Source organism: Bos indicus, chromosome 8 (genome assembly GCF_029378745.1).
Source record: "Bos indicus isolate NIAB-ARS_2022 breed Sahiwal x Tharparkar chromosome 8, NIAB-ARS_B.indTharparkar_mat_pri_1.0, whole genome shotgun sequence".
NCBI classification, from domain to species: Eukaryota; Metazoa; Chordata; class Mammalia; order Artiodactyla; family Bovidae; genus Bos; species Bos indicus.
In genome coordinates, this window is record NC_091767.1 from 57497567 (window position 1) to 57517372 (window position 19806).

Here is a 19806-nt window from a genome sequence, read left to right on the forward strand (position 1 = left end):
AGAACACAACCAGGGAAAGGAAAACAGTGGTGCTGCCCATCTTTCTAAACAGCACTAGTTAACTTCTGATGGGAATTTGGGGTTCAGAATGGTAGAAAGGCAAAAAAAAGATACCAAAAATGCTCATGTAAAGCCTTAGAAATCAATAGTATGGGATTTGGAAGATCATCCTGATTCTCAGAAAGGGTTTGCTATGATAGATTTGAGCAGGAGAAATTTACAACCATTTAAAACACCCCTTTGGATACTCAAATTTTAAACATTAAACCTGCAATCTCTTCTCTGGTCAACAAATCTCAACCCACCAGTTGGTTCTGGACTCTGGGAATTCCTTTCCTCCTTTAGTCCTTAGATGTTTCACCCGCCACAGGAGAAAGGAAAGACACACACACACACACACACTCTGAGATCACAGGCTGGAAATATGGAAATAGCCCACACACCTCCCAGGTCCACTCACAAATAAAAACAAAGTTGCACGTCTCTTTGGGAGAAAGGAGACTATATATAGCAGAGACCCGGAATTACTAAAGTCTAACTAACAACAGGCTTCAAAAGGCCAACAAATCTAAATGGTAACATCACGTAAATGCTATACTGGAAAAGGCTGCCATAGTAATAGCAGGGATGGTGCTACCCAGCATTGAGCAGTAGATGCCAATAAGAGCAGACACTCAGCATTCCAGCTCCAAGGCCCATAAGCTTTTCACTCTGTCTCAAGATATATGCATCTTGTACACACTTAAAACACAGTTTTACATTTATTAGCTTGTATCCAAAAGTAAACTTTAAGGCAAAACTAAAACATACTGGTTTTGAGTCAATTTCATAGGTTTACTCACACAAAGAGCTTTCCCCTCTCAAAATATTAAGGTTAAACTATCTATGACTTTGTAACAATAAAATGGCTCATATATGGATATAACTCTGTAAGCCAAGGTAACACGAACATGTAACATGAATGCTCTTAACCTTAAGAGTATTGGCATCCACTCCCTCCACAGACAGCATTAAGTCAATCTGCCTTGAGGTACAAGGACAAATGAAATACCTGCTCCCATGATCAAGTCAACCCTGATGGAACCATTTTTAAAAAGCAGTAAAAGAAACAGTAAAAGGACACATTAATCATCAGAAGCGATCAAGCTTATACTACTCCTGGAAGAAAAGAAAAGCTTTATGCTTGATAGTCATTTTGCAGTTTTCCATAGAAAAGAATTAATTTAAGGTTGAGCTATCGTCACTGCTTCCACAGTGTGCCCTTAGATCTATGAGATGGAATAGCAGGGGGTTTACACACTTCAGCTGTAACAGATGTTCTTCACACTTGTTCCTTGTGATAAAATTAACATCTTAAAACTAGCTAATTTGCAAACAGAGAAGCAACATAATTGCACTTTAACAGCTGAACAGTTTTACTTACTTCCTGAGACAGAAATGGGATGACTTGTGCACAAATCGTATTCAATCTCTTGGCGATTTCAGTCTATAAAGACAAAGCCATATAAATGGTTAGCATATTTCATAATCAGTTCAGAAGATAAAACTTCATACACAACAGTGGAGTCCTCTACTGCCTCACTCTTAAGGGCATAAAATTGCTTTCCCAGGCTATGTTAGCAATATTTATCTTGAGATAAACAGTAGATATTAATCCCACTTGCAAAGAAAGACATAATCGCACGTTTTATTGGTCACTTAAATAAGAGATAATGGGTAGTTTAATTGAGTCAGAAAATCTATGCAGTTTGAGGCTACATAATCACTTAACCTGGTGATTCCAAACCCTTCTGTACACTTATTCAATTATGGCATACCAGAGCACTTTTATGAAGCAAGTTCATTCAAACCAAAGTCAGAACCCTGGAGAGCAGAAGCACTGCCAAAGCAGACTGGCTCTCAAGTTGAGGTCCAGAGTGAGAGTGGAAGACCTCCTTCCACTTGTTTCAACTCCTGCACAACTGAAATTGAACTTTAATGTTAATAAGCCTTCACCAAGTTTCAAAATTTCAAACAAGCCTAGAAAACACCGCTGAAACAGACTCAAATCCAGACAGTCAAGCCAAGGGGTTCTAGATATCTGTAAAGTTTTACCACAACTCAGCATCAAATGCCAGGAGCCCACGGTTCCACTGAGTTTAAGAAAATGTGTCCTGAGTGTCCGTGGCACAGGCTATTCTAGAGCAAGGAGGAATAGTCCCTGCTCAGCTCCAAGGGCACAGGAGTCCCTCTGGAAGAGGGACAAATTGGCAAAGGAGGGAATACAGTGTGCTCTGCTCCCAGACTAGGAAGGCTCCCCCTGCCCACCCCTCCTCCAACACCCTGCAGCTATGCAAAGGAACCCTGCTTCCCTCTAACTCTGAAGAACAGTTTTGTTTTGGGGGGTGGAGGGGGAAAGACATCTGAAGAGTCCCAGGTTGACCTTATGTATATATTTTGTCATTTCTGTGTCAATGTTTACTGATGCTACCTCTATTACTGAACTAGGCAATGAAAAGGACTATGGGGAGAAAAAAATTAGAAGAGCACAGCCCATGCCCTTGAGAAAGACAGAATGGAATAAGTGAGATAAAGTAGAAACCTCAGGAACTGTATAATCAAGTACATAAAAGAGAGCTGCCTTTTGTCCTCTGAGATGATTCCAGTTAACTGAGCAACAAGCCTTTCCTTTTATGGGATTGGATTTATGCCAATCCAACTCAATTCTCCCTGACCACCACTGAGACAGGGTTACAGACCATGCACTGGAAGAAATGTACTAGAAAGGGAAATCACTGGTATAGAGAACAATCCCATGACCTTGCTTGAACAAGTGGAGCTAACAGATACGCATATGCAAAAAGGGCACAGCTGTACCAGGTGCAATCACAAAACTGGGTCAGCCCACCTAGCTCGTTTGATCACAGCCACCCACTCAAGTGAACACAAGGTCATGGCTCTCCTGGAAAGCACGGGCCAGCTACCCTTGCCTTTGCAACAAGGTTCTACCCTGTATGTTTGGGAAGACATAAAGAGGCAGAGATGCCCTTTGTGGGGTCTGAGTCCTTGCTCCCCACTTTCCACCTGCCATACATTCCAACAGCATTCTGTTCTTACCCGGCCTCCAAAATTCTCTTCATGTTTTCCTATGTTAAAAATGACATCTGCTCACTCTAAGTACATATCCACAGATGTATACTACACAGAAATACACAAGAACTAAGTCTGCCACCCAGAGACAACCACAATAACTCTGTGGTGATCCTGGGAAGCAACCCCCCAAGCTCTCATTATCTGTGTGTGCACAAGCCCAGAGTGGAGAGAGACACCTTGATATCAACGGATCCCCTGAGGTATACTGCTCTTCTGCAATTTGTTCCTTCCACTCAAACCTGTCATGGACACCCTTCCATTCCATAAAAACAGATGTAAGTAAGAACATCATCAATATATCCCACTACACAAGCAGTCAGGTGTCTGAACACTCCCAACATCGGGGGATATTTATTTTTCACCTAATATTCCACAATTACACGCTCTACATCAACTAACCCTTTCCCTAGATCTCTAAAAGGAATCTCTAGAAGTGAAATTGCTAGGTCAAAGTGTCTGCATATTTTAAACTGTAATGCATGCTGATAAACTGCCCAGCAGAGAAGCTTACCAATTTATAGTATCCGTCTATCATGGTGCTTGCTCCCCCACCCAGTGTCAATACTGCGTTTCACTGACCTTTTTATAATCTTTATCCATCTAATAGATTAAAAAATGATCTCATTTTTATTTGCATTACTCCGATTCTTCCTGAAGTTAAACATCTTTTCATATATTGATTGGCCCACTTTATTTTTCCTTTGGTATTTATTCACCCTTGTCTTCTTGTAGTAGTTCCTTCTATAAGATAAATACTGACTTTTCCACGGTCTTTCCACCTTGTCACCTGTCTTTCAGCCTTGCTTAGTATGGGTTTTTTGCTATACATAACTACATTTTTACATGGTCGGACTAAAGAATAGCCTTCCTATGTTCCTGGCCTTTGGGTGAGGATTAGAACACTCCCAAATTAAAGAAGCCATTCTTAATTTTCCTCTAGTGCTGCTACAGCTGTACTTTCTACATTTAATTACTTGACCTACATGGAATTTATTTTAGTTTAAGAAGGAAAGATGATCTCCTCTTTAATTAATAATTATATATGTTATTACACAGAGTGGCTTCAAGGTAGAAGTGAACTTCACTGTCAGGGGACAGTTAAGACCTGGTCTGAATGAAACGAACTCATAAACCTTTAATATTAATCCTTTAATATTAAGAGGAAAATAAAAGAAGTACGGATTAAGAGCACAGACCACATAAATTGGGTTAGAGCAGCTAAGACTGCAACAGGAGGACGAGTGTTAAAGATCAAAGCTCAAACTGATGCAGAAACATCAAAAGCCATACCATTTGTCCTGGGAATTCTAAATAAACGGTTTGGAAAAGAAACAGAAACAAGAATAACAGAGAAGGATCTTGTCCCAGCTGTCTCCTTCCTCTGCCAGGTCTCTAATCCCTAATCTTAAAACCATCCTCTGACAAGTGAGCTTGACTTGAGCCAGGAAATCTAGCTTCCAACCTCACCTCTGGTTTACCTTGAAATTCTCTGAGCCAGCTGTAGAGTCCCTGCTCCTGGCAGCGTGAGGACGCATCTGATCTCCCTGACAGTGCTCTGGGAGGTCTAACACATCACCACCACTGCCGCCCTTCAAACAGTCTGGATGACAACTGACAGCGATCCTCCAGCATCATCTCTTGCTTCAACATAAGGATATTCTGACAAGAACTTAGCACAAATTAACGAGTAGTAGTGTTTTCTACCTGTGCTTCTATTCCTGACCACAGAGTTTACAAGCAGGTTAGACTGGATAGTTGACCCTGCTTAAGCAGGTGTTGAGAAAGTCCCATAACCTTTTCAGACTGCCTTCTTTCTACCTCTTCCAAAGACCAGACAACTCCAATGGAAGAAAAAAAAAAAAAAACAAACTGCAGGCTAACTGTGTTTTCCACCTAGAAATCATTTTCCTGACCCAAGATGAAGATGTATTTGGTACCTGCTAACAGACATATTGTTTATAAGTAAACTTACCCTGTGTCTGTATTTCTGACACCATGTAAGGCAACAACACTAAGTCAGCACTCAAGAGCCAGACCCAAACCAGATCTGCATGGAAACACTGCGCCCAAAAACTTACCCAGCTTGGTAAAGGCCCCGGCATCAGGCCTTGCCTCAGGGACGGCAAGCACCCACCAAGGCAGCAGGAGTTCGTCTGTTCAGAACCAGCTTTTTTTAAAGTGCATTATGAGTTATTTTATTTTTGGCTACACTGAGTCTTCATTGCTGTGCTCATGCTTTGGTAGCTGCAACTCATGGCTTAGTTCCCCTGCAGCACGTGGGATCTTCCCAGAGCAGGGATTGGACCTCTGTCTCCTGCACTGGCAAGCAGATTCCTAACCACTGGACCACCAGGGAAGTCCCCAGAACCAGCTTTTATTCTCATCAGTGCCAACTCCTTTCTCACTGATTTGCTTATGGTGATAAGAGTCAGCCCTCATAATCCAAGAACTTGGGTTTGCATCTCAGCAAAATAGCATTAGGCGTCCTGAGTTAAGTCACTTCAACGGCTGAGCGCCAGGTCTCTTATCACCAATCTACTTCAGTGATTTATCAGAATCACATAAGCTAATATGTAAACTACAGCTGCACTATTATAAAGTGCTGTGCTCTCATCCCAGTCTTTTAAGGACGACCTCAAATCCAAATAGAAGCTGCCTTTCCCCTGTAACACCAATAAACAAACTCTAGGCCCTTCAAGATCCTCCAGAGCAATTTAACTTTATTTAGTAAACTAAGATTAAATGTTGAAAATCACATCTGACATGAAGCTTCTGGACAGTTTCCTACAGCTTCCAGCATCAAGGCTGGCATCATGCATCTTAACCTAACAGGGAAGCAGGAGAAGACTCCTGATTCAGCTCCTCGCTGAACCCTCCCCATCAAAACTGACCACAGGATACTCCTTCCACATTTGGAACTTTCAAAGGAATGCCTTACAGAACCAAAACAGAATCCCCATACATCCTAAACTCAATGACCAACATGGAACTACATAAACCATTCCTAACCAGTGTTAGGAACAGGCTCTGTTTACAATAAGAAATCACATCTCAGTACAAGAGTCAGGTTGGTGTTGTTGCTTAGCCGCTTTGTCGTGTCTGACTCTTTGAAACCCCCATGGACTGTAGCCTGCCAGGCTCCTCTCTATCCATGGGATTTTCCAGGAATGTATACTGGAATGGATTGTCATTTCTTTCTCCAGCAGATCTCCCTGACCCAGGCATCAAACCTGCATCTCCTGCATTGCAGGTGAACTCTTTACCAATGAGCCATCTGGGAAGCCTGCAAGATTCAGATACATGTATATTTTAACAGAGTTAAAGAGGTCAAATATCTCAAAGGCCAGCAATGAACCGAACTCTTAAACTGAAGATATGATCTTCTGAGCATCTGAACTTACATTTTTGGACTTCACGATTCCTAAAAGCTCAGCTCTCCACCTTATCATATTCCTTCCACCTCATCTAATTACCAGACTGAAGAGCCAGCCCGCTTTCCAACGGCTGCCCACTGATCTCCACTACACACCGAGTAATATATAATGAGGGTTGTTGGAGGCTCAAAGCCGGGCGAGGGCTGCTTAAGAGTAAATTGCCCATGGGTCTCAAAGCAATCCAATGGCACCCTGCCCAAAGTCAGCTTAGGGAGGGGAAACTCCACCACCATTAAATTGCAAATTGATGGATCATAAAAAATGCCGCTTATGCTGAAGGCTGGCAAACTGATCTTTTGGTTTCCTCGAACCAAGCGGGAGGCCAAGAGAAAAACACAGTGGAGAGCTGGTCATAAGTATCTGGCAAAAGATAAACGGGCAAGAACATGAAAACAAAGCACACAAAAGGAAATAAATAATCTCTAAATCCCTTCTGACTAGAAGGTTCAGAGTCTGTGAAATGACAGCCTTCAATCCAGAAAAAATGTTCAGCCTCAGCGGCAACCAAATAAAATGCAAATGTAGTTCTAAGTAAGGTGGGTCATTCTGCACCAGTTATGTTAGCTTATTTTTTAAAAAATTAATGAAATCCAAAGCTGATGAGTCTTCTGGGAAACTGGAGCAATCATACATTACTGATGACAGAGTAAATTGGTACAGTCATCTTGGAAAGCAACTGGGCAATGTGTTTCAAGAGCATGAAATTATTCAAACCTTTTGGTAAGGCTTCCCACAGCTAAGAATTTATCCTAAGGAAATAGTTCAAATGAAAAGCATTCCATGCATGAAGCTGCTCACTGCAGCATAAGTTTCAAAGCAAAAGAGAAAAAGTCAGGTAAAGATATAACAGTAGTTCGACACATCACAACCATCTGCAGAGTTTTTGAAAAACTTAACATTTGCCCTCCTGATAAATCAGTTGTCTAGTACTAGGGGAATGGTTAAATACACGACATCAACCCAAAGGCATGGCAGGTAACCATTTTAAAGTCATATTTATGATAATGATGCTTAAATAGCCAACATATTTACTAGATGAACCAGGAGGAGAACAAAGCTGTGGTGTTCATGTGCTTGTGTTTTGTTTTTTTTTAACAACATATGCATGTGGCGAAGCACTGTAATTTGATACCCCAAATAAAACCAGTGATTATCCTGCAATGGCAGCATTATCAATGCCTTGTTTCCCCCAAGAGTGACCTTGCAGATGTCGCCTGCCCTTGATTTACCGTTTGAATGTATTATTCAATGGGGAAGGGTGATCAGGCCCCCCACTCCTGTGATGGACCCTGGCCCTGAGTCATAAGGATGCTGACAAACCCTGACACCCTTTGGGTGCCCAGCCCTCTCACAAACATCCTATCACACATGGGGAAGCAAACACCTAAATGAAACGATTTGCCCAGGATCATAAAGATAAGAAGCCACGTTCACTGCCTAGCTCTTTCTCCAGGGAAGTGGAAGTGGGAAATTGGAACATACTCTAGACCAGAAACAAAGCTTAAACACTCAGCTTTGTATGCAAAGCAATAGAGCCCACACAGGGCCACAGCAGCACAAGGCCATGTCACTGCTGAGCCAACGACAGGACCACAACACGTGGCCACCGTATGTCAGTGACAGGGTCACTGGACTCCTGCTGCCTTGGGCAGAAGTACAGTGCAAGGCAAAGGAGGCATTTCACAAGGAGCCTCAGTCCTAAACTGCAAACCTTAAATAAACAACAGCAGCCAAACTACACACCTCTGTCTCACCTTTCAGAGGCAAAGAGAATTAGTGCCTCAGCACTAACTTCAGACAACCTGGCCCACCAATGAAGCAGAATCCACGAAAACAAAGCCACAAATACATCTCTCATTTCCTGAACATTGTCTCTGATGTACCTAAAGATAATTCAAGATGTTTGCCTGGTAGAGCATACCCAAAATCATCTATGCAAAACTCTGCAAATAATCTTCCAGTACTCTGCCCACCCCTTTAGGCTAGAGACTGCCTTCAGAACAATAGCTACGCATCAGACTAACACCTTGCTTCACCAGCACACTCATGAAAGAGGAATTTTATCAGAAATTCTAATGCATCAGAGTAGCTTTTCTGTTTAAAATATAATGACGGAGATAAATGACTAGCCACGATTTGGGGGAAATCCAAATGAAAAGGACTTGCGATCTCTTTAAGTTGAGGATATACTGATCATGAGGTTATCATGTTTAATAAGAGTGCCCCAGGTTCACTTGAAGGGTTTGATAAAACAGACAGCTGGACCCACTCAAAGAATTTCTGAGCCAGGAGGTCTGGGGCCCCAGCATCTGCCTTTCTAACAAGGTCCCAGGTGCTCTGCAGATTTCTGGACCAGGGACCACACTTTGAGAACCTTGGAAATTGAATAATCATGACAGAGGCAGCGTCTACTGCTTAACACACCTGAGCTCCAATTACATACAGGCTCTAAATGTCAGTTAGTGTAGGTACCCTTGGAGACTGGACCGGAAAGGTTAAAATAACTCGCCCAGGGTCAGAATTAAGCAGGACGGGAGATCAGATCTGTCTCTCTCCAAAGCCTTGCCACAGAGAGAGACAATCGCCTTTCTCCATGCCTTTTTAGAAAATCAGACCAAGGCAAGAACACAAACCAAGGCTGGAGCAAGCCATTTGCCTACTGTGGGAAAGCTCAAACTATATTCATTTAAATGAGTCCACCCATGGCAATGTAATCTCGTCCCTTCTTCAACCCGATAATTAAAGCAAAACAAAGAGGGCCAGATGACAGAACCCCTTCAGTGGCTCAATTAATCAAAATACAAAGTCGCCAATTACAGGAAGATCATAACTTTCATGTTCTGCCTCCTCCTCATCTGGCAGCTTCTACAAGCACATTCTAGACCCCAGCCCTTTCCAACAGGGCGCCGACTCTCTCCTTCCACTGCTCACCTTTCACACTCACAGTTTCTCTCAGAGCAAGGAGGAGTTAAAATAAAGGGAAAGAAAAACCTGCTGAAGGCTGCCTGGGCGGAGATAGCAACGCTAATTGCTCCCATTCTCTGGCTCCTTGTGAGGCAGATCGCAGGGGCCTGCATCTTCGGAGAAAGCTCTCGGATCTTCGCAGCAGCTCTCAGCAGAGCAACTCAAGTGCCCTTAATTGTTTATGTCCTTAATGCAGAGCCTCTTGAATGCATTCATTTTTAATAGCAGGCTTGAGTGTGGGGCCCATCAAAGAAGGACAAAGCAACTCTATTCATTGGTCCTCCTTCCTGCAATGACAGTTTTCTGATTTATTTGCAAATGACAAGCTTGGCAGGCCCCACTTGAAGGCTGCCCTCTTTTTTTTTTTTTTAAAGAATTCAGTTGCATTTTCCAAGATGAAGTTGAGTCTGCAAAGCTGTGTATTTGTGTAAATTCTTCCCCCTTCAGTTCCTTCTAATTAATGACTTAAATGTTTTGACCCAACTGTTGCCAAGCAGAGCATTTGGGCTTTAATTTGTCATTTTGGTAAAGATGCATCCTTGACAAAAGCATTGCAGCTGTTTCAGTGCCTAAACAGCACATTTCCATTATTCAGAAACCCTTGTTGCGGAGTTCAGAAAGTGCTGCTCACAAGAAATCGTTCTGACTCGTTCCATGATGCAAAAAGACAGCATTTGGTGGTGTAAGAGGAAAATGCGCTCTGTTGTGCCACAAGAAGGGTTTCAAGACAAACTCCATGGGGTGAACCACGGAACAATACTATGAATTAATCACCTATTGTTCTGGGAATGGAAAGAGAGCAAGCCTACACCTTTCACCCTCTTCACAGGGCTTAGTCGTTTAGGGAGCTCATGAGAAATTAGATAGTATCATACAACAGCAGGAAGATCAGTGGGAGGAAGAACGGGCTACATCATCATGGCACGAAGGCTAAAATTACAATTACGAAAATAAAATATACCTACGTAAAGACAAAGACTGCACAAGAATATGCAAAAACCAAGTAGCCTCTGAAAACCGGGTTTATGAGAATGGTCTTGATTCAAAACTTGGAAAGTTACTTTCTTTGTAATAACACTTAAACCCTTTCTTTTTCATCAGAGCAACCTTTTAGGTCTGTTTCCCTGTGGCTCAGTGGTGAAGAATCCAGCTGCCCATTTAGGAGACGAGGGTTCTATCCCTAGGTTGGGAAGATCCCTTGGTGAAGGAAAGGGTCCCAGTATTCTTGCCTGGGAAATCCTATGGACAGCAGAGCCTGGCAGGCTACAGGTCATGGGGTCACAAAGAGTTGGACATGACTTAGTGACTAAACAACAACAAACCCATTTCTGGATGGTACTGGCTTCTAACAGTCTGCATCACTGTGCCCCTGCCCCCCATCACGATAAAGCAAACATCCAGTGCACACAACTATAAAGCACAATTTATCATCAGCTTTAGTATTTCTCATCATACCCTCTCCCCACATCTTATCTGGAGATCACTGGATAGGTATGAATGTTGCCCTAAAAGGTTGGAATCTTCAGCCAGTCTAGATGGTGGGAAAGGAATCTCCTGCCTGAACGGACCATGAACAGTGGTTCACTAATTTTATAAGCATGTTGCAGCTGAATGACCCATACACATGAAGGATGGCTGCCACTCTTGTTCCAGAGCAACTTCCTGGGAAAAGCAGCTACTTCATCAAGAGGTCTACGCCATCAAAGCCATGTGACATGCAGGAGAATGGCCCAAGTTAGAAAGACGTGTGTGTGTATGCACTGGTAAGGCCATCCTTGAGTCCCAAACTCAAGTCTAAGGTGGAAAGCCCCATCTCTGGGCCTGACTCCTCACAGGTTGAACTGCTGGAGAGGTGGTCCTTTGGGAAGGAAGACAAGGTTCCTGGCATTCCCAGTTGAAACCTGGGGCTCTCTTTTCCATCAACATCATGTACCAACAAACTCCAGAATGCAAGTTACCCCCTAGAGTGGCCAGAGGATGAATCTGAAGGGAGGGGGCTCTATCGCAGACTGCGGTTGGGCTTCTGCCTCAGGACAGTCCTCTGCTGAACCTAGCAGTGCCAGAAAAGCATCAAAGTTTGAGGGGAAAAAAAAAAAATGTGCACAGTGACATCAAAAGTCAAGGAAAAAATTACTTTCTCAAAAGCACCTTAGATCATAATTGAAATGAAATCTGGGGACTTTCCTGGTGGTCCAGTAGTTAAGAATCCACCTGCCAATGCAAGGGACACAGGTGTGAGCCCTGATCTGGAAAGATTCCACATGCTGTGGAACAACGAAGTCCATGCACCACAACGAATGAGCCAGTGCTGTAGAGCCTGTGAGCCACAAGAGAAGCCTGTGCACTGCATCTAGAGAGTAGCCCCCACTCACCACAACTAAAGGAAGCCCACTCAAAGAGACAAAGACCTAATGCAGCCAAAAATAAAGTATTAATTTACAAAAAATGAAATCTGATAGGCTGGTGAAAATTGTGTTCAAAGCATCACCTTTTGGAAAAACTTTTAAGTATTTATAAGATGGTAAGCACAAAGATCCTAGATGTCAGACTTCATTAGTACACTCAAGAGCCACAGGATATTAACTTGGCTATGCAGGTGGATGCAAAGAGAAACAGCATTTTAAACACAAATTAAGGGACTTCCATGGTGGCCCAGTGGTTCAGACTCCCAATGTAGGAGGCCCGGGTCAATCCCTGGTTGAGGAACTAGATCCCACATGCCACAACTAAGACCCAGCACACATAAATAAATACAAGTTAATTCTTAAATAAAGCACCTGTTCATCACATTGCATCACAATACGATCCACAGAGAAATCTAAGCAGTAAGAAAAATAATCATCACTTCTCCAACATAACAATCAAGCTACTTTCAGGGGGTAAAAAGTGTGCTGTCTGAAGATAATTTAGTCAGGGCTACATGGATTGACCACAAATATATATATAATTAAAAGTATTTAAAGAAAAGCCCCCTTATGCCGTCATATCACCTTGTAATTTTAAAATGACACATCAATGTCATGTGTTGTCTAACATTTACCAGGGAAGAATTAAACAAGAAGGGATGAAAGAATACTGAAAGAATACTGGATAATCCAAGCGAGAACAATTTATAAACCAGGGGTCATCAGAAGTTACCACTCCTATCATTCACCAGTTATTTTACAAGTGGACAAATCAATTTTTGTGCTCGTGTGTTTTTAGAAAGCATCCTAGATATTCTTCCATTAATTATGTGGGTTCAAGACATGTCAATTCTTGTTTCCCAGAGCACAAGAAACCAAATTTAACCCACGTATTGTGTTACACGGGTCTGCACTCGCATGGTTCCCACAGGGCTGGGCTGGCTCAATAATGTCGAGCTTCTTCTGGAAGAACAGAATAGACTTCCTGCCATTTGGACTGTGAAACACAGTAATCCACCAGGGAATAAAGGTCAATGTTGCACTTTTGGTCATTACTGAATCATTTGAGATGATCTGTGGTGAGGATGAGAGGAAAATCGAAGGCTGTGAGAACGCTGCAAATGGCTTGACCTCAGACCAATTTCCATCTCCATCTGTCTAATAGACATGTGGATAAAAAGCCTCCCTCCTTCTGGGCCACTCTGCTGTTTTCAAATCCACCGCACAAGCCAGGAACCAGTTAAACAATACGTTAATAAGGGGAAATAACCTTCTAAGCCCCAGACTGACACTTACTCAGGTTTTAGGGCATCAGCTCAAGTTTGGAAAGCAATTTTCCAGTCTGCGAGCAGTACTGCAAAGGAGAAATTCTAACGAATATGGAGAATCGTCTGCAGTGCAAGGGCATGTGCCAAAAATCTCCTTATTTGTACATGCAAATATATGCATGCTCACACACCTCCGCCCCGCCACCAAAAGACATCCACACGATTTCTATTACGTCTGCTAACACAAAGGGGAACAGCAGTTCCAAAAGCTGTGTGCTGCTGAGGAATCTTTTTTCTTCCAAGTGTCCAATTAATGCTCCTTAATCATTATTAAAGCATTTCAATCATTAAATACAAAATATTCCTGGGAACCCAGAGCCTAATTATCACTTAAGCCACGGAATAAATGTTAATACCCTGACTTTACGCTAATACTCCTCTTCCCTGGTTTGGTCAAGCTCCTTTGTGAAGGTAATGATGGTCCATATGTAAGTTTAGGCCCCCACAGTATATCAATGTCAAACAACATCGTGTCAAGCTAAGATTCAATTCAGGTAAGTGCCACTGCCAAATTTTCTTGTTCCCAGACGGGCTTTAAGATTATTTTATTGCTTAAAATTTAATTTGTTCCAACTCGTGTCTCCATGACAACGTTGGCTAACCCTGCAAATCATTTGGGTAATTGGATATCTTATCTTTCTATTGCTCTCAAATCGAATGATTCTGCTAGAATTGTAACAGCCAATCAAATTTACAGTCCTCCTGAGTAATAGACTTGGAAAAGTAGCCACATTCATCTCCTCTTTACGGCCATATTAACCAGTATGCGACAAACAGTAGAATCTGGTCTTCAAACTACACTCCAAACTCTAAGGATGTCAACACCAATATCCTCACTGTGCAAAGTCTACCCAAAAGCCCCTTCCCTTTTATAATATTTTAATTTGCAAAGCAACAGTTGGTACCCATTCCATGTTAATCTTGAGCAATTTCAGCATTTTGAGGGAAACCAAAGAGTTTATCAGAAAAAGTAATAATAAAATAAAAATCTCAGCTTTTGGTGGGTACTTGACCTTGTGATAAAATCATGAGCAAAACAATGGCTGCACAAGATGACAGGAGTGTACCACCACTGCTCTGTCCGGGGCTCTTTCTGGGTAAGCCACATCTGACACTGTACATTATAAAAAGTAAGAATGAATACAGATTTAGCAACCAGTTCAAAAATCTCTGTATCCCTAGAGAAATCCAGTTGAAATGTGACACCCCATTAATTTAATTTAATTCATGAATTCAGAACAGTCACAGCATTCAGAATAATCAATTATGAAATAGAGATTTTTTTGTAAGATTCAAAAGTCAGCCGCTCTTGAGTTAGTGGTATAATTTTGGCCTTTGGTGAGCTAAAAAGGACAGGAGTTGGACACATTTCAATGGTCCAATTCCAATCTTCTCGGGAGCTCTACAAGGACACTGGCTCCGAGGGAGCACAGGGCCCAGGCACTGTAAGAGGGCCAGCCAGCTTAGAAAACGAAAAGGCTCTGCAACCCCGGCCAACTGGCAGGCCAAGCGGTTGTCAAGAACTTCATGCTTCGCCTACAGACACTCGGAGGACTTTAGGACCTGAGCTAAACACAGAGCCACAACGTGGGGCGTCTCAGCACACTGAAGTCAGTAGGCAGCAGGGGTTTTAAGCAAACGTGAGAGCAGGCACTGGCACAATTTGTCCAGGTGTGACCTCTTTTAACCCAAATACTTACAAAAAGTTGCTACTGCATCATGCCTGGCAGTAAGAGTCAACAGTCTAACTTCCAGTCCATCTAATCCCAATGGCCCTGCTTTTCTCTCTCTCCTGTGGGTTTTGTGGGTGTGTGTGTGTTTTCCTGCTTCCTCATATACTAGCACTTAAGTAGCAATTGTGAACTGACAGTCTACAAAAATCTCAAGCCCATGGAGTACATGGAAAATACTGCAACACATCTACTCAAACTTTTGCATGCACTCCAGAATTTTCATAGCCAAAGAAAACTATACATATCAATTTACATTCCCACCAACAGTGTAAGAGGGTTCCCTTTTCTCCACTTTCTCTCCAGCAATTTTGTAGATTTTTTAATGATGGCCATTCTGACTGGTGTGAGATGACACCTCATTGCACTTTTTTGATTTGCATTTCTCTAACAATGAGTGATGAGGGCATATTTTCAGGTGTCTGTTGGCCCTCCGTATGTCTTCTTTGGAGAAATGTCTGTTCAGGTCTTTTGCCCACTTTTTGACTGGGTTGTTTGTTTTTCTGGTATTGCACTGCATGAGTTGCTTGTATATTTTGGAGATCAATCCTTCGTCAGTTGTTTCATTGGCAATTAGTCCTAAATGAGGTGAATGAACCTAGAGCCTATTACATAGGGTGAAGTAAGTCAGAAAGAGAAACACAAATATTGCATATTAACGCATGCATATGAAATCTAGAAAGATGGTACTGATGATTCTATTTGCAGGGCAGCAATGGAGACAGAGACACGGAGAACAGGCTGTGGACACAGTGGGGAAAGGAAAGGGTGGCACAAATTGAGAGAACAGCATGGAAACATATATTACCATATGTAAAACAGACAGCAAGTGGGCATTTGCTGTGTGACACTGGGAGCTCAACCCAGTGCTTTGTGACAACCTAGAGGGGTGGGACTGGAGAAGGAAATGGCAACCCACTCCAGTGTTCTCGCCTGGAGAATCCCAGGGACGGGGGAGCCTGGTGGGCTGCCATCTATGGAACTGCACAGAGTTGAGCATGACTGAAGCGACTTAGCAGCAGCAGCAGAGGGGTGGGATGGGGAGGTAGATGGCGAAGGCAGGGGTGGTTCAGGAGGGAGGGAACATATGTATAACTGTGGCTGATTCATGTAGACGTATGGCAGAAATCAACACAATATTGTAAAGCAATTATCCTTCAATAAAAAAAAATAAACCAAAAAACTGTATGTATGTATACGTCATCAAGACACACGTTTTTTTTCTCCCTTTCTCCAACAAAGCAACAACTGTCTTTAATTCATCCACACACCTTTTTTTTTTCAGAATAAAATTATCTTCCAATTCAAAATTTGATTTTCTACGTTACATCAAAAAGAAAAAAAATATAGGAAACACACCTCCCATCCTTTATTCTGCCAGAACTCACTTCAATAAAAATGAACCAAATCTGTTCTCTGTTGTTCACCCATCCCCATAAATGAAAAAACTCAACACAAAACTATTCTCACTGGTAGCTGTATTAACTACTTAGCACTGTTGCCTTCCAAGGGCACCTTTTGCTGTTTGACTTAAATAAGGCACCTTAATTCCTCTAGAGCACATGTGTGTGCGTGTGTACGTATGTGCGTGCTCAGTTGTGTCCGACTCTTTTCAACCCTACAGACTGTAACCTGCCAGGCTCCTCTGTCCATGGGATTTTCCTGGCAAGAATACTGGAGTGTGTTGACATTTCCTCCTCCAGGGGATCTTCCCAACCCAAGGATCAAACCCTCATCTCCTACATCTCCTGGACTCCAGGTGGATTCGTTTACCACTGAGCCACCATAGAGGCTGCCAACAGGAGATTAAAAAAAGAGAGGGAAAAAAATGCCCTTTTGAACCTACAGATAAATGCTCCTGATCTTAAAAGTAAACAAACAATAAAAACTTTGAGGGGAAATACTGGAAAGCAAACAGTTCAGATGCAGGAAGGAAGGAAACTGGACTTGGAAAAACAATAGGGAGCATGGCCTAGAATTCCAAATACAGTGTATAGTTTAAAAGGAATCAATAATAGAGTCAATAACAGATTCTGAGAACAGCTGTCCTGAGACTGCCCAAGTACAGGCTCCTGCACACAGAAACTCGCTCAATCCTGATAACTACCCTATACAGTAGATGCTACTGTCATCCCCTAACCTTCTTGCCTGTTTTTTTCCTTTGCAAGGGGGAATAATTAATACCCAAGGGAGGCTGGAAGGATTTACAGAGAGTTCCTAGGTGGCTTAGTGGTAAAGAATTTGCCTGCAATGCAGGAGACAAGGGTTTGTTCCTTGGGTCAGGAAGATCCCTTGGAGAAGCAAATGGCTACCTACTCCAGTACTCTTGCTTGGGAAATCTCATGAACTGAAGAGTCTGGTGGGATACAATCCATGGAGTTGCAAAAGGAGTCGGCTATGACTTAGTGACTCAATAACAACATACTGTACAATTTCTAGGGCACATGTGGCTCAATACATGGAGCTAAGAATATTTACTCTCGTGTCTCAAATAAGCTTACTCCTGGTGGCCCAGTAGTAAAGAATCTGCCTGCCAATGCAAGATACACAGGTTCGAACCCTGAGTCGGGAAGATCCCTGGGAGAAGGAAATGGCAACCCACTCTAGTATTTTGCCTGGGAAATCCCATAGACAGAGGAGCCAGGAGGGATACAGTCCATGGGGTTTCAAAGAGTCTGACACGACTTAGCGACTAAACAATAACAACAATAATAGACCTAAGAAGCTGACTTTTGAAAGCCAAAGTGCTGAAACAGACAAATGTCTGAGAACTGAGTGGGCACCTATAGCTGCAGGTTGCATGGGGACCAGATGCCCTTCCTCCATCCCAGGGGCCCAACCATTTTTCTTTCCATACCAGACCAAGATGCAGATCAATGTTTAAGACCCCCTTTCCTAAACCAAAAGCAACCTTTTTATTTACACTCACTAAGCCATAGAAGCCTTTCAAATGGCACAAATAAAGGCGGCTGCATTTTGTTCTCTAAATCAATTTTCTCCCCAGCCATCAACTAGATGTTCCTGCACAGAGAAAGAACAGCCCTTCCCTTCTAATTCAAAAATCCATACTGCCATTGCCCTTGCAAACTGCTAAACAAGCAGTATCGGCAAGTCACTTGTGTTCTGTAATATATTTACTGCAAATCCCAGTGGCTCACCTCCTAATGCAGTTTTTTATCGTGTCTGTGAGTGTCAATACACTGGCCAGTCACCTTACTTGTAAGAGGCTCTGCCCAGCTATTTGCTCAAGGCATCAAGAGGGCACAGAGGACAAAGGCTGTGCTCCTAGAGGCTCCAGCGATGGAGAGCCTCCTCCTCAGGCCAGGATCTTCAAAGAGGTTTTGGTCTCTGGCAATCCACATCCTAGTAACACCCACAGCATCTGAGAGGCCACCTTAAATTCTCCATCAGGAGAGCTTCCATTCACACAAAGTTCAAAATCAGAGTCCTGATCAGAATCCTTCCCAGTTTCCTACCTATCAACACTAAAGCTGTTCCCCTGGTGAATTTGCTGATCACATCTGAAAGGTGCATTATCAAGCACCAAAAGGGGAAGGGGCTTTTTTAAGTACCAACCTCTGCTCTCAGATGAGAGCATAAGAGCAAGCGCCCCAACACCAAATAATGGTGGATCATCTAATACAATCACGCCAAAAACACAAAGGGCAAGTTAGAAGGAAAATGTTACAAAATGCGATAAACACCTATTCAGATGGTGTATACTTGGAGAAATTCCCCTTCCATGTGCACCAGACTCAAAGGTTGCTAAAGAAAGGCTTGAATTACCTATTTATCTTTCAGGGTGAGCAGAAGGCAAGCGCTCTATGCAAAATATGGGACAGAGATACTACAAAAATGCTACTTTACAGACTCCTGGGATCAAATAGGTGGGTATAATACAGGGTGTTCACTTTACATTTCTTTCTCCTCTTCTGTATATTTGAAACTCTTCATAGCAAAATGTTTGGGGTGGGGGAATGAACTCTGTAAAGACAAGTAAATCATGCCCATGCTCAGTCGGGTCTGACTCTCTGCAACCCCATGGACTGTAGCCCACCAGGCTCCTCTGTTCATGCAATTTTTCAGGCAAGAATACTGCAGTGGGTTGTCATTCCTTCTCCAGGGGATCTTCCCAACTTAGGGACTAAACCCGCGTCTCCTGCATTGGCAAGTGGCTTCTTTACCACTGAGCCACCTGGGAAGCCTCTATAAGTAAATAATCAATCGTATAATTATTAAGAAACCTGGTGATTAAGTCAAGTCTAATGCCCTGGAAGAAGCTTGTAATGCAACTTATCCACAGCTCTGTTAGCGGCTGTGGTCATCCTTAGGAGATAAATGGTGGTTCCCAGGGCAGTAAAGCATGCACACACTCAATTCACATGGAAACCCAGACCTCAGAAGCATACTACTTCTGTTTTCTCTCTTTTTACCTTTTTACTACAAACTGAAATATATTACTGTAATTAAACTTCTCTAAGTAGCCTCTATAGATATTTGACTATAAATCATTTTTCAAAAGAAAAACATCTGAGCAAAAGTGGTTGGATGAGATTAGAACTGTAATCCTACAAAACATCTGGTGAAACCAAACAGATTTCACTCTTAATTTTATCATAAGGACTCATACTGGTACTCTAGAGTCAAGTTTTTAATCTAGATTCCATGGACTTGCTGATGGATCTTAAGATGTCCACAAAGAGCCAAAATTGTTTGGCAAAGCTGCATGTGTATCAAAATGCATACGGTTTTTTGCCAAGCAGGTTTTACCTGATTTTCATATGGGTTCAGGATCCAAAATTGTTACTCTACA

General features: G+C 42.5%; 1 protein-coding gene across 9 annotated transcripts in view; it reads right to left on the minus strand.

The window, feature by feature from the left end:
- LOC109562985 (TLE family member 1, transcriptional corepressor) overlaps positions 1-19806 on the minus strand; it is a 91776-nt gene that overhangs the window by 61517 nt on the left and 10453 nt on the right. For all 9 annotated transcript variants that reach the window (XM_070794703.1, XM_019966112.2, XM_070794702.1 and 6 more), the window contains exon 5: positions 1424-1486. In XM_070794703.1, the coding sequence (XP_070650804.1) occupies positions 1424-1486 (63 nt within the window). The remainder of the gene's footprint in view (positions 1-1423; positions 1487-19806) is intronic.